Genomic DNA, 15,439 nt, shown 5'->3' on the forward strand with positions numbered 1-15,439 from the left:
AAACAGCTTGAATTGTTCATATTTCAGATGATACAATTGGCATAAAAAGCTCTAAGCTTTCTAGCTGAATCTGAAGAATGGAGGAGAAGATGTTCTTACCAGGGAAGCTTGAACGTGTCTTTCCACCATCCCTGTTTAGAGCAGCTTGAGACTATTTTCTCGAGCCGTAAGATAATCTCGGAGAATGTCGGCCTGACAACGACATCCGGGTGCCAACACTCCTCAATCAACCTTCAGATTTTTCGTATCAACGGAATAGAAAAGCGATGTTTAGGTTCAAGCTCGAGCATTTTCTGTGTTATGAATCATTTTTAAGAAGCGCATCTTGAAACCGGTTTTAGCTTACTCTTTCAAATCTGGAGGATAACTTCTCGTTTTCGTCCTGATGGTCGGTCTCTTTCCTTCTAAACACATAATTTTCGCTACCTCATCCGGAGGTTTTGGATGGAACAGCTGCACTCCCTCGGTCATCTGAACATATGCAAAACCATTGCAATGTAGGGTTCATCTTCTTATCCGTGGTTTTGGTTTAAGTAGTGAAATCAAGATAGGATGTCTACCTCGTACAAAATGATGCCAAATGAATGCACATCGACCTTTCTATCGAATACTTCATCCCTGTAGATCTCAGGCGCTACGTAATAATCTGCAATTTTTTAGGAATCAATTCAATGGTCACACCCTTTGTGGAAAAAAAAGTGATAGGAAGTTCCATCATATGAACACTACTTACTCGAGAGATCTATACGCGCCTCGTGGTTAAGTACTTGAGCTTTGTCTGGGGAAATTTTAGATAGCCTTATCAGACCAAATCCGGAAATCTTCATCTGGCCTCCCCTATCCAGCAAAATATTTCTGGCACCTTACGAAAAATTTCAAATATTAATAAACTGAGAATCTCAAAATCCAAGTTCAACTGCTTCGGCATGTCTGATCTAACTTTTGCTTTCGGCTGTCTTACTTTGGCTTTAAATCGCAATGGATGATTGGGTCTGGTTTACATTCGTGGAGGTAATTCATGCCCCTGATACCGGAAAACCAAAAGAAAATATTGGATGGGATATTGTAAGATGGGCACGGCGGTACTCATTTGGTTAAAATGTGGAACCTTAGAAGCAATCACAAGGAAATTTAACATGCCTGGCAATATCAAGAGCAAATCTTAGGGCCTTGGATGGGGAGACGCGTCCTTTCTTTTGGAGATATAAACCTAGATCCCCCTGAAAATTCACCATTACTGCAGTATCAGAATTATCAGAATTCAAAGGCGGTATTTTTCGACTTAGTCAGGGATGCCAAAAGTATCAGAAAGAATATAGGACACACACAGAAGAGAATCAAGATGATCAACGAATGAAAAACTTCAAAGCTTTTTTCCATGGATATCAACTAACTTCCGAGAAAAAGAGAACAAAGGGGAAGGCTATCATTTAACAAGGCTCAAACTTTATCCAAGAATTCCATTGATTGAATAGAGAAGAGGAAATCTTACTTTGGGGTTATACTCCACTATAATCATCATGGGGATATTCTGAGTGACGGCTCCAACAAACTGGATGATATTTGGATGACGGACCTTTTCTAGCAATGTCAATTCATGTTTGAAAGCGTTTCTGCTCAAGTCGAAAAAGCAGATGAGAACGTTTGTATTAGCTTTAATGGGGGAATTGGGAAGATAGAACGGGGCATTGCTTAGACAACATACTCTAAGATCATTCAAATATACATCAGAAGGAACAAGAAGGATGCATACATGCGCTCCGGGTCTGAGTAGCTGTCCTTGTCGAGTATTTTTACCGAAACCCTTGTGCCATTCCATTTGCCCACTTGATATACTCCCTACAAAGGAGTACCATTACTTTGAAAGTTCAGATTCTTCAAACTTCTCACATTGTCACTTGATCAATCCTCCATTTGGTCATTCATATGCCTTATGGGATACAGTCTTTAACCAAAAGGCAAAGACATCGACAAAGAACTTGCCTTTGAGATGCCATCAGACTTCCGGACCTGAAGCTCTAACGGGTTAAGCTCGTACTCGGGAACCTCTCGTGGATTAGCCACAGTCATCGGTGTCTTCCTGGTTTTCTAAATTTAAGCAAACATGTGAGAATGAAGCATTCAATCCAACAAATGCAGAACAGGTGCTAAGACCAATCCTCATCAAGAAACTGAGAAATCAAAAAGTGTTAACATCGTACCGGAACTTTAGCTCCTCGGGCCTTCAAGATATTGTAAACTTCCACATTCCCATAATACTTTGCATCAGCAGCAGCCTACACGATCATCCATAAAAGTTCATAGTCTAACAGAAAGAGATCGCTGCATTGTTCTTTATCCAAAGCAATCGACTTTGAAAGTGGAAACACAAATGATTTGATCTAGAAAACTTGAAATCAAGGAGACAGAGCTGCCCATTGTTCACATTCCAAACATCAATCCAATAGAATTTGACAACAGAAACGAGGGTGAATCGGGAAATCCAAAAACAGACCGTGCTTCCCCATCGATCGCGAGCATCGATGTTGGCCTTCCTGCTATTTCAGATGATACAATTGGCATAAAAAGCTCTAAGCTTTCTAGCTGAATCTGAAGAATGGAGGAGAAGATGTTCTTACCAGCGGCAATGTGGAGCGCCGTACGGCCGTCGAGGTCGATGCTATTAACATCGATGCCGTCGTCGAGAAGCTCATCGACGCCTCTGAAATCGCCCTTGCTCGCCATGAAAAGGAGCTGCATCGTGGAATCGAGGTTCTCCGGAACCGCCAATGGCTCACCGTTGGATTCGGGGCTCCGGCGGATCGGATCGAGCGACGACTGCCGGCCGAAGCTGAATCGCATGTTGTTCCGGCGAGGATCGAGCGACGACTGACGCGTGAACTGACGACTCAGCGTCCGACGCAGCGATCCCGTCGAGAACTGCCGCGAGATCCCGCGCTTCAGCTGCGCCGCGATGTTCTCCATGATCGACCGTAACTCTCTATCGCTCTATCAAAACCCAGTAATTTTCAGGACCAGAATCGATGAATCCGAGGATCAAACCCACATTGCATCATGGAGACGTAGTCAACGGGTACGAAGGGGAAGAGGAAGAGGAAGAAGACGAAGAATGAAGGAAGGAAGGAGGGAACGATGAGGATCCGTTATTTTCCGCTTTGTTTGTTATTTAATGTTTTGTAATGGTTTTTTTTTTCTGTTATAAGAAAAAGAATCTCAAATTTGGCATTCAATTATCCAATTGAAAATTGACCAAAAAAAACAAGGGTTTACCTTATAATTCTCATTCTATTTATTCATTTCTACACCAAAACATTTTTAAAAGTTTGTCAGATTTTTTTTTTTAATTTGGAAAAAAAAATGGGATACAAATATGCAAGAAAATTTTTAACATTTTTTTATATAATGGAAGGACAACTAAAGGAGATGCTGATTGATTGGGTCGTTGTCTAGTATCAATCACCCATTCATATTTGTGATGCCCCACCCACCACTCATTTATGCCTTCCAAATTCCAATCCAATGTCATTTTTCATTTCCCTTTATTTTTATTTTCTCAATCCATCATTTTCTCCCACAAAAATATTTAAGCTCTAATTTCAGCCCACACACACACACACACACACATATATATATATATGTATGTATGTACACAAACACACGAAGAAATGAGTTTAAAACCCCATAGTTTGGAAATAAGACATACAGAATAACTTCCAAAGGCATATTTAGTCAATTACAGTCCAAGAAAACAGGACAGAGGGAGAACAGAGCTTGAAAAGATGAAGATCCAATTACCTGTCGAGGAAGAAACACAAACGATAAGTGACGTCACTCACACGCGACCATGAGAACTTGCTTCCCAAGGTTTCTTCCATGGAAGAGTCCTACCAGAGCAGCGGGGCCATTCTCGAGTCCTTCAACTATGTCCTCCACATAGGTTACCTTTCCTTCTCTTATGAGCGGAAGCATGAACTCTACAAACTCGGAGAATCTGCACATGAAATCTGAGGTGGCGAATCCTTCCATTCGGATTCTCTTGTAAATGACAGTGGTCAGGTTGCGAACGCCTTCCCATTCTTCGAGATGGTACTGAGAGATGTTTCCGCATACAGCAATGCGGCCATGGATTCTCATGCTTAGAAGCACTGCGTCCAGTATTTTGCCTCCCACGTTCTCAAAGTATATGTCTATGCCTTCAGGGAAACACCTGGAAACATTATTATATATCAGAAATTCAGGATCAAGATTCTGCAGTGTTCATAAACGCTGACTCTATGGTCGACAAAATCAAAATCTACATTAGGGGAGTCACTTGGTTGGTAAGTCTTAACAGTTGTTACAAGCATTGTTTACTGACCTCTTTAAGGCAGCATCAAGATCAGGCTCTTCCTTGTAGTTAAACGCGTCATCAAACCCAAATCTGTTCTTCAGGAGATCGACCTTATAAAACCAAAAAAGCCGAGTGAAAAAAGGTAAGTTCACTCTCATGAATGGGATTGCAATGGAGATACATGATCCGATAAAGAGAAGCTGAACCGACCTTTTCTTTACTTCCAGCACTTCCTACGACGTAACAGCCCATCATCTTAGCAAACTGACCCACAAGCTGACCAACTGCACCAGATGCTGCCGATATAAACACATATTCTCCTTTCTTAGGAGAACAGATTTCGTAGAACCCGATGTAGGCAGTGAGACCCGGCATACCTGTTAGAGAGATGACAAGCACAACATATAATATCAGTATGAGCCATTGCATATATAACTAGCCAGCCTCCTTTTCGATCAAAGTTGCATTTTTTTCAGAATAACAAGTTCACCGGCGAATTATATGATTGTAAAGAAAGAAAGCCTTATGCTTACCAAGAATCCCGGTGTAGTAGGATAAGGGAATATCAGTATGGTCGATTTTTAAGGCAAGACCAGTTGTTGGGTTGATAAGACTGTACTCCTCCCATGGAACCACACAGTAAACTAAGTCGCCCCTTTTGAAACTCGGGCTCCCTGAATCTATTACTTTTGATACTCCATGCCCATCGATAGGCTTTGCATAAAACACAACAACAAGTTAATAGGAAAAGAATGCCATCACAAGGTTGGGGTCATGTTCAATCTCTCAAGAACTTCTTTATGGAGTTTTGCAGCACAAACTTGAAGGAAATATGGGTTTAGTGAACTAAACATCGACGAGAATTCAGATGACACCACAGGATTATCCATAAAATCTTTGAATATTGGATTCACTAAGACATCGAGTGTTACCTCTGAATACAAAATTAAGAACTTATTGTTCAAATCCGGGGAAATTTCAATTCAAAGCAGAAACTTTTCCGTTTCTGGGTACTTGAGAAATGGCGGGATAATCATGAACAACAACAAATTGAAAAAAGTTCCCAAAACAGAGACAAAATTTCTCCAAAACCAGAGAAACAATGCGTACTTATACATTGTTCAATTTTACCTTGCCCGGGGTGAAAGCTCCAATTAGCGCTAAACTCGAGGGACTAGGTTTCCTCATGCGAATGCCCATGTACGGATCGCAAGACAAGTAGAGATTCTTCACGAGCACCGCCGTAGATCCGGCCGGAACACTGAGCTCCACCGCGGCGGTGGTGACGGAGAGGTCGGACTCGGCGACGAAACCGGTGGCGTAGTCCCTGAGTATCATCTGCTTGTTATTGACCACCGTCGCCCCGCCTCCGCCGTCCCCACAACCGGTTGACGCCGCCATCGACGGAATCTCTGCACCAGAGAAGCTCTTCCCCTTCTTCTTCTTCTACGTGGAGATGGATAAGAAGAGTCATGAGAAGGAATGGAAAACATTGCCATATCGGTGGTTGGTTACGTGCGGATGAGAGCTATCAGTTGCAATCAGCGTGCGTGACTCTCTTTGTGGTCAGGAATATATGATCCGATTGTTTTCAATTTTAATTTTTTATTTATTACAATAATAATATATTAACAAAACAATAATAATATATTGTCGCCGAAAAAAAAAAACAATTTACTGATAAGTTTTCCTAAACTAGTAATATCAAAAAATGATAAGAAAAAAACTATTAATTTCAAAATACTGTAATGATCTATCTTCATTTCATTGAATGTATATATATATATATACACAAATAAATGTCATCATATTAATTCGGCAGATCAACATGCAAAAGTGCTCTTTATGCTGCACATAGGGCTGTAAAACGAGCGGATTCGTAAACCAATCCATATTTTTTTTGAGTTAGACTCAAATATTTTGAGCAAAAAAAAATGGGCCAAACGAGCCAGCCCGTCATGAGTCAGGTTTGTGGCGGGTGAGCTCGTGAGTCGGACTGGCTCACAGAACCAATTTTTTTTAGAAAATTATAATATTTTTATATATTTTAAAATATTTTTATATACAAATTATATTTTTTATTACATATTTAGTTTATTTTTCTTTAAAAATGATTTATTTTATTATATTTTAAATATTTTAAATATTTTTTAAATATAAAATTAGTTTTAAATATTTTTTAATATTAAAATTTTATTTTTAAAAATTATATATTTGATTCGCGGGTCGGGTCGTTTGGCTCACGAGCTAAAACGATATAGGTTGGGCTGATTTATTTTTGGTTCGCTAAAAAATGGATTGGGTTGGATTGAACTAAAATTTTTCTGGATCGGAACGGGCCGGGCCAACCCATTTTACACCCCTAGCTGCACACACAAAATGCAAGGCCAGTCTCAAGGCCCATTGGGCCTGAAGTTCCCACACATTGAAGGCCCATTGAGCCGGAACTCACGTAACATTTTTTTTCCTTCCTTTTTTGGGTTTCACAAGCACGTCTTTGTCTTTACATTAAACTCTTCCAACATATAAAAAAAAAACATTTATTGGCAAAACTAGGTAGCTCGATTACATGAAGATAGCTGCATTAAAAGGCTCCTTGCTGTATGATGTGCCTCCTTTTATTGATATGATAGTATAAAGGTCTGTGATGGTTCATGAACACATTTCACAAGGTGTATAAGAGGCTACACGGATGACTTCTTCCATCTTCCCAGCTTCTCCATTCCCTGAAATCATATACCAGACCCAACTTATTTTCCCACCATCCAAATGTTTTCGTCGTAACGAGAGAAACCGAGATTTCGTATTTGATGGCTCACCTTGCGTGGTCCTTCAGCGAGTTCGTTATCCTCAATGGAGACAACCTCGAACCCTAGAGGGATCAGAATCTCCTTGTAGCTGAACATAAGAGGTTACAGAGTGAAAATGTGTCAAAAATAGGATTCCTTTGTGACTGTGATTCGGATGAGAAAGGACCAGGAACATGTTGGGAAAGGGCAAAAGTAAGAGAGATTGATTTACTCGGACACAGATATGCTGTAAGGAGGTCCTCCTTCACGATCATCTAACTGCAATTTCATATTCAGATTTCATAGATATGAGAAACAGAGGGCTAAAAGATTCGAAGCATTTTGATGGAAGCAAAATGAGAGATGTTATGATGCTTACAGGGAACATCAGCGTTATAAGCTCTCCCCCGGGTTTCAGAAGTTCTGCCACTCGCTTTCCCCATGATTGTCTCATGTCCGGAGGAAAGGCGGTCAAAAAACTGCGAGAATTGCCAGAATACAGTTTTATCAGGTAGAGTAATGCTTTATATTAACCACGAAATACATATAGAGGAAACATACGTGTAATCGAAAACGAGATCAAATTGTTCAGGCGGCTGCCAAGTGAAGAAGTCTTCGGCCACGAAGGAGAAATACTTTGAATTAGGCAGTGTGGAAAATATCTGGCATTGAGATTAAACAATGTGTTATAAAAACTGACAGTAAAACGAAGATATAAAGTCGCATGATCACAGATCAGACAATATCCTCACCTTTTCCGATCTCTCCACGGATGTTTTTGATAGATCTAACCCTACAACATGGCGCTCAGGGCATGCCATTGCCACCACATCATAACCCTGCAAGAACCATGCTTTATTTTGACTAACTTTAACACCAAATCTATTGCCATTCAGATTTCTACATGGGTTACTCGAAGTCGAAGAACATCAAACCCTAGACCAAACTCCAATCAAATTCCCAACCTTCAGTTCCTCAAGTAGTGACATATCTAAGCAAGCACGAGAAGGTCGAGGAGAGGATTATAGAGAGACTTACAGTGCCACAGCCAGGAACCAAGGCCCTCCCCTTAGGCAATGAACCTGTCTCAGAAAGATGAACAACAATGGGTGTAGCTTCTCCCAAGTCCCATGGAGTAATTCCCGCCTCCCAAGTCTTCTCCCACCCACCTAACAACGATCCATACACACACTAATAAATCCTGGTTATGCAAATGCGTTTACATCAAAAATTTCCCGATCACGAGGAGATGAGCAAAATCACGATCTTCACTTCATCCTTTTCCCGTCTTAGAACAGTACAAGTGGAGCATTTGCATACCACCCCACAACTTGGGTGGGGCCTACATTTTTTTTAAAATTATTATATTTATAATTTACAAGTAATATTTACTATAAAAAATTAAAATAGCAATTTTTTTAAGTTTTGTTTAATTCACTTAAAAAAATTTGAACACTTTTTCAAATGAGGTGGATACCTATTTTTAAAAAATAATTTTTGTTTATAAATTTATAATATTTAATATAAAATTAAGACCATTTTTTTAACATTGATCATTTGTATAATAATCAATTAATAAATATTTTGAATTATAGATAATCACCATATATTAAATTCATAATTTTTTTTATATTTATATCATTAAATTTATTAATTAATATAATATATAATTATAATTTTTTATAAATCTAAAATAAAATCTATATTATTATAGAATAACATTGATCTTTTAAGTCTAATTATTTAAAAATTATTTTTTTAATATCATATTATTTATTTTAAATATTTATTTTAAAAAATGATAAATATTTAAAACATAGTTTTTTACATCTTTAATCATATATTATATATATGATTATTTATTATTTCTAATGATATTATTATTATCACAATTTTTGTTATTAATATTTAATATTTTAATAATATTTATAAAAAAATATGTTTAATTTTTTAAAATTATAATTAAAATTTAAAATTAAAATAAATAATTTTTTTCTTGTACAGACCCACCCTGAAAATGTTTGGGACGGATCTGTTAATAACTCGAGAGCGTCGAAAACAACAAATCAGACAAACATTAGGGTTTGAGACGTTACCAGGGCCTTCCTTCAGAAACTCTCGGACCAAGTTGATCTTTTGATGGGGCAGTTTCAGGCCGGAGCCGTCGGATTCCGGAGCTCTAACGGAATTTTCCATGGATCCACCAGAGAGAACGACGACGGATTTTGAGGTTAGCTGTTCTACGGCGGAGCTGCGGCGGAGCGAATGATCGACGGCTATCGGTTCGGTTCATGGGTTCTGCAACCAGACCTATATATATACACTTCACATTTGTTGTGTATTATATTTCCCACTAAATCCAAAGAATTTTTAAACGCCACGTGGAGGTAACCACTAGGACTCGGTCAAATTTAGTGAGTTGACAAAAATTTAGACCTAAAAATGCAAAAAAAAAAACCATAATAAAAATATATTTTTTGTAAAATACTTTCTATTTAGATATTTTCAGTTTTTTTTCTAAAATTTGAAAAATATATTATTAAATTAAAAGAAAGTTCCGTAAAAATACCTCAATTGGTAAAAATTTACGATGTCTATACCCAATTTACAATCTACAATTCGAAATATTAATTAGTTAGATTGAAAATTGGGGTATACATATGGCAAAATTTTACTAATCGAGGCACTTTTTTTTTTAATAGAATTTCCCCTAAATTAAATTAGAATAAGATTAAGTTTTATTTGGATTCTTTTGGTCTTCCACCTACCCCAAATTGGTCAGCCTGAATTTTCAAAGTCATACAATGTAAACGCAGACATAAACCTTTGACCAAGTTTGGTCTTACAAAAATAATCTAAAGACGTTCTTATTACAATGTTGAATGTAAACCAAAAATTTAGAAGGACCCAAGAAGAATAGGTCTGTGTAAAAATTTACAATGGAATGATATCTTTTTTTCCCCAAATTGAGGAACAAAACAAACATGAGGGAGGAAGGATCAATCCAAGTAGAAGAGCGTGACAATCTTGCGGAGGTTTTTGGCTTCTTGGCATGTCTCCATGAGCAGTTTGCTGTCGTGGAAGGCGAAGCAGATGACTTGTTGCACTTGAGATATGATGTCCATGTTGCATAGCCTGCAGCAGAAAACAATGGAGATATCACTCTTCTGGTTCTGATCTTGGCTCAAAAGGGTTGATGATAGGGATGAATCAATGATGATGTAAATCCATGGTGGCTTATCGAAATAGAAACCAAAAATGGCACATGAGAAGGAATATCAGAAGAGCAGTCGCGGACCTGCTGGCTTCTATCAATGGCAAATGATCGTTGTGAGGTTTCTCTATCACGTTTTTCACCTGGAGGGACCCAAAAAAAAAACGAATGGGTTGTGATTTTGAACAGACGGATGCATAGAGAGCAACATGGTGTTAAAACCGGCATCTTACTTTGGCCAACAATTCCTGGCTCTCAGGAGGTTGTTTTTCCAAACTTTGGGGCAAGATGACGGTAAGAAGCTCTGGTTTCTCTGCCCTCAACGCACCTCTGATAACAGCCGCATTGGTCCCAGATGCACCTGATGTATATATATGATTTTTCTGCCAGACAACAAATCACCGCACATATATATTTTAAGAAACCACAGAAAAACAGATGGGGCAAACCCGTGTCTGGAAAGCACTATATAGGATTATGCAGGATGAAGTTCGAATGCCTTACTGTTATAACCATGGCATAGCTCAGAATCTCGATCAGCTCTTGGTGCATGAAACCCATATTCCTTGTTCCAAAGAAGCCAATTGATCTAGGCCCTTGTTGCTGTATCGCCAAAAGCTCCTGCCAATAAACACATGATATGATTACGACAAACGTGTAAAACGTTAGTTTTGCAAATGCTGCGAACAAGAAATATGAATTCTACCGGTAAAGCTACGAGCACTAGAGAATTGCCAAGAGAAAACAATCGTACCTGTATATAATCCACGTCAGGGATGGGTTTTACCTCCGACACCACAACTGACCCAGACCCTTCAACGAGAGACTGAGCCTGGGACGGAATTCGGATCCCAGTACCTTCATCAGATTCAAGCACACATTCTATATTTCTCCAATTTTCCAAGTCATCTTGATCTCTCATGTGTTCAGGAAAGCACTATATATATACCAGCAACATAAAAACAGAGTCCCTGGGAGTAAATCATTAGTGAAAACCAACTGCAGGAAAGATAAGCACAAGCTCACATTCAATGCTGGTCCATCAGAAGCAGAGCGAAATGCAAGCCCAAGATTTTATTTCTACCAATTTGACCAAAAAAACTCAAGCAAATTCATGTCAACCGACAATATTCTAAACATCAGAACCCATTATGAGATATGGAATATCTTGGAGAAATGTATAAGATAACCTATTAGGACATATTCCAGAGCCACAAACACTGGAACAGAATTTAACATGTATGTACCTAGAAGTTACCATTACCAAGAACCCGCATTAAGTGAATTCATAGTCTCGAAAACAGAAGACTGCCTACTTTCATATACGTTGGGGTGACCGAGAAGAACAAGGAAACCAGATGTGAAACACATATTACTTATCTATGGAAGTCCTAAATTCGTATATCCAAATTCAAAAACTTACTCCTACGTCAAAATCTTGATCTAGACAAAATGTGAATTACAAAGACAAGGGCTTTGTAAATGTAACACCTTTTAAACATCTATTCATCAAAAGACACTACGCACACGCTCTCGAGAAGGATCGTCGAAGTTTTCCCAAGCTCTGAACTCTTTAACTAAGATATTGCATTGAGAATGTAATCCATGAATCAGTGAGCAATGGCCAGAAATTTGGGAGGCAATGGAACTACAGTTAAACCCGAACTGGTGTGTATACATATGGAAGCAATACCAGAGTGTTTCAAGAACCGAATTGGGATGGGAAAAGCCGAATCTGAATTAGAATGATGTTTAAAACAATTTTAGAAACACAGATGTGGACAATACAATCTTCAAGAGACAAAACACCAATGGTTCAAACCCAACCCAACTGAGTACCTCTACCACAGCCGCAAAGCTAACCGTTCCGAACCAATGGTTACAACGGGTAAGCATGACCAACAAAACCCAGAATAAGAGAGGAATCGAGAATTACCATGGGAACGGAGGGAGAGGATCGTCGCCGTCCTGGGAAAGGCTCGGCATGAGAATGAGATTGGGAGGAGGAGGAGGAAGAGGAAGAGGAAGAAGAAGAAGCGGAGCGACGGCGGCAGAAATTAGGGTTCGTCGATCTAAGGGACGAAGGAGAATACGAATCTGGAGGAAGAGAACGGAGGGAAGTGGAGAGAGGCAACAAATGACTCAGAGGAAGAGCCGAACTCATTTCCCACTTTCTCTGTTTCCCAATCTATCTCTGTGCGAATCCGATGTTACAGATTACCGATCAGATTCCTCGGAGCTTTGAGCCGTTTTTTACCGTCGGGAGGAAGGAGATAACACAGAGAAAGCGAAGAGGGAGGCCACCACCAGATCGCTAACAGTACATGTACATGTGGGAATCCCAACAAAAAGGAAAATCGATTGAAATTTCGCATTTTTAATTATAAAAAAAAAATTATTTTCCACTTTTGAGAATATTCTTTCATAGAACCGGAAAAAGGGATACATACTCTCACTTTACAAATAAGAAGCTTTTGCATCATACAATATAAGAAGAAGAAGGAAAAGAAGGATTTGTTTGATACAAAAGTCGAGATTAAGAGAAACAATTAAACATTAAAGGGTTAACAATATGAGATTTGAGTAATCAATCATATCACAAGTCCCACCTCTTCTTGACTCGGAACATCAAGGCAGAAGACTTGAGGTTATCTTGCGGAACTTGAAGCATCAACTGCACTTTCATCTTCAATGGCGTTGTCTTCACTTTCCCTGCTTCATCCCCCACCTGCACATAACATCATAAAACAACCCCCTCCCCTCTTTTAGTAGATAGACAGCTACTAAAGTCCAAATGAGATGCGATGGGACGGGTTTTGAGTGGTGTTCTGTAAGAGTAAATGGAAAAAGACCGCCCGGGCTTCGAGGCTTACCCAGAGAGATGCCCAGCCTATGCGTATTTCTGAATCGTAACCAGCTTTGAGTTTGTAGTCATTGCCATACTTGCGTTTGTACACGGCACTCCACACATTGGAGTCAAACTTGTAAGAATAGCTGCATATTTGTCATCACGACATCGTATTTTCACACGTCAGTATTGAACTGGTGTTGCAGAAGGGATGAAACTCTAAGAGTCTAGGATAAAAGATCAGTTTACTCTTTCTTTGCATGAAAACAACATGAGTGAGAGAGAGACACCAACCTCAACTTATCTAGAGGACTGAATCTACGCTTGAAATCAAAGGACAACGCATTGGAAGGGAGGGAAATGGTTGGGCTGAAAGTCAAGGCATCATCCTGTATGTCAAAATAAAGCCCTAGTGTCAGTCCCACTGCATTGGAACACTCTAAGACGGGATGCTTTTTCCAAATGCATAGCCTTTTCTACAAGTCCTTGCAAGAGAAAGGGATGGGGACAAAAACCTTGTAAGCATATCTCATCCTCAGTTCTTCATCTGAGTATTGCGCAGTACAAACACCATTCAAGACTTTATGTTTGAGGATTCCATCAACAGATAAAATTCTATTCTTCTCCTCCTCCTCCTCTTGTTTTTCTTGCAACGAAACTTCCCCAAGCGGGAATTTGAGGGTCGCTCTTGGCTGCAGGAACGGAAGCTAATCAGGCAGGGAGTAACAAGGATACAATGGATTAAGACACTAACGCAAATGAAGTAGGCAATTTAGAAAACAATCTCAGGGAATTTCTCATAGGAAACTACCACAAACACCAAAATGACGATATAAAGGGTTACTCACGTAACCAGTAACAGGGACAGGGGATGATAGTTCCAAAGAATAGCCAGGTTCACCCAGATTTGCCTCCATAGCCACTTCCCCTTCTTGTGCCTGGCAATATACAGTGAAACCTAACAATCAGTAAAGCCGCTACAAAATACATTCAAATAGTAGCGACCACCAGGCATCATCATGAAACAGAAAGGAACCCAAAAGCTTTGCTTTGACTTCTACTCTAGTTTAAAAACTTCCTGGCATGCATTACCATCTAAACCAACAGAGACAACCATCTGACTCTATCAATCCTAAAGATAATTCTTTTGATGAAACATAAACCCACATCCAAGATTCGTAATTTTTAGGGTCAGACAGATCCTGCAGAAGCAACAACCGAGGGAAACCTACGTCAAAATCTTGATCTAGACAAAATGTGAATTACAAAGACAAGGGCTTTGTAAATGTAACACCTTTTAAACATCTATTCATCAAAAGACAAATCCAAAGAGCAAAAAAAATGTACCTTGACATTATGAAGAGCACGAAGCTGAAGGCGAGGGCTGATGGCGACGGTGCTCTTGAGGAAAGCATTATGCTCCTCGAGATCGTAGAGGATGGAGAGGTACTTGGAGGTGAAAGAGAGCTGGGGCTGAGAGACCTGGCGCTGAGCGTTATTCTGGAAAGAGAGCTTGACCTTGCCGAGATTGTCGAAGAGCTTGCAGGACAGTTTGTTGAAGAATACGAGGCTGTCGCTGTCGAATTCCGACGTCACGCGGAGCTTAGGTCGTCTCAGGCCGGAGAAGGCGGAGGATGACGGCGACTCCGAGGTTTCCGCTTGAGGAGACGGATCCGCCATTGTTGTGGGTTGGTGAATCTCTCTCTATCCCTCAGACAAACGATTCAGCTGAGCAAAGAGGAGGGAGCCTTGAACGGAAGGTTGTGATTTTAGGCGGAAACTTTGATGGCGACTTTTCTCCTATTTTTTCGCCCATTTTCCCCCCTTCTTATATTATTTGCAAGGGAAAAAATCTATATAAAAAAAGACAGTTAATTAAATGATTGGACAAACATATGGATAATTATATAAAAATTTTATAATACTATTATTTATTTTTAATATGATATATTATTATATTTTAGAAATATTATTATATTTTTTATTTTTTAATAATTTTTATAACTATTTAGATTCATGAATGACTGAAGTTTTAAACGAAAATTTTTAAAGTTAATAATTTTTTGGACGTTTTTAAAAAGATTGTATATTTATTTGGATATTTTAAATGGATCATTTGAAAAAGTTGAAGGATTTTTTAGATTTTTTCTCTGTAAAATGATCACAAGTTTTCCAATGCTATACAACATGAAGGCAAACAGCACATAAATTATAATTTTGGGGGGGCTCTCTTTAATGTTTTTTTTTTTCTTCAATAG

General features: G+C 39.0%; 4 protein-coding genes and 1 pseudogene across 4 annotated transcripts; all 5 read right to left on the minus strand.

Annotated features, from left to right (window-relative positions):
- Positions 1-95: 95 nt before the first annotated feature.
- Positions 96-3,153, minus strand: LOC104802339 (annotated as a pseudogene).
- Positions 3,154-3,658: 505 nt separating this feature from the next.
- Positions 3,659-5,835, minus strand: LOC104802341 (NADP-dependent alkenal double bond reductase P1). The gene is made up of 5 exons (XM_010525892.1): positions 5,462-5,835; positions 4,864-5,044; positions 4,541-4,707; positions 4,358-4,440; positions 3,659-4,207 (listed from the first exon to the last, which is right to left on the minus strand). Exons 1-5 carry the CDS (start codon positions 5,729-5,731, stop codon positions 3,829-3,831), a joined length of 1,080 nt encoding a protein of 359 aa, XP_010524194.1. The 5' UTR covers positions 5,732-5,835; the 3' UTR covers positions 3,659-3,828.
- Positions 5,836-6,755: 920 nt separating this feature from the next.
- LOC104802342 (probable thiol methyltransferase 2) lies at positions 6,756-9,421 on the minus strand. Its single transcript, XM_010525893.2, has 8 exons — positions 9,216-9,421; positions 8,158-8,288; positions 7,872-7,958; positions 7,681-7,781; positions 7,499-7,598; positions 7,352-7,398; positions 7,150-7,228; positions 6,756-7,056 (listed from the first exon to the last, which is right to left on the minus strand). The coding sequence occupies exons 1-8, from the start codon at positions 9,313-9,315 to the stop codon at positions 7,015-7,017; spliced, it is 687 nt and encodes a 228-aa protein (XP_010524195.1). The 5' UTR covers positions 9,316-9,421; the 3' UTR covers positions 6,756-7,014.
- Positions 9,422-9,919: 498 nt separating this feature from the next.
- Positions 9,920-12,660, minus strand: LOC104802345. The gene is made up of 6 exons (XM_010525895.1): positions 12,270-12,660; positions 11,088-11,270; positions 10,838-10,954; positions 10,567-10,716; positions 10,418-10,476; positions 9,920-10,254 (listed from the first exon to the last, which is right to left on the minus strand). The coding sequence occupies exons 1-6, from the start codon at positions 12,495-12,497 to the stop codon at positions 10,119-10,121; spliced, it is 873 nt and encodes a 290-aa protein (XP_010524197.1). The 5' UTR covers positions 12,498-12,660; the 3' UTR covers positions 9,920-10,118.
- A 162-nt stretch (positions 12,661-12,822) lies between these two features.
- LOC104802343 (outer envelope pore protein 37, chloroplastic-like) lies at positions 12,823-14,980 on the minus strand. The gene is made up of 6 exons (XM_010525894.1): positions 14,529-14,980; positions 14,030-14,119; positions 13,697-13,873; positions 13,476-13,570; positions 13,207-13,327; positions 12,823-13,061 (listed from the first exon to the last, which is right to left on the minus strand). Exons 1-6 carry the CDS (start codon positions 14,859-14,861, stop codon positions 12,930-12,932), a joined length of 948 nt encoding a protein of 315 aa, XP_010524196.1. The 5' UTR covers positions 14,862-14,980; the 3' UTR covers positions 12,823-12,929.
- Positions 14,981-15,439: the final 459 nt, after the last annotated feature.

This window comes from Tarenaya hassleriana, unplaced genomic scaffold (assembly GCF_000463585.1).
Source record: "Tarenaya hassleriana unplaced genomic scaffold, ASM46358v1 Cleome8, whole genome shotgun sequence".
NCBI lineage: Eukaryota > Viridiplantae > Streptophyta > Magnoliopsida > Brassicales > Cleomaceae > Tarenaya > Tarenaya hassleriana.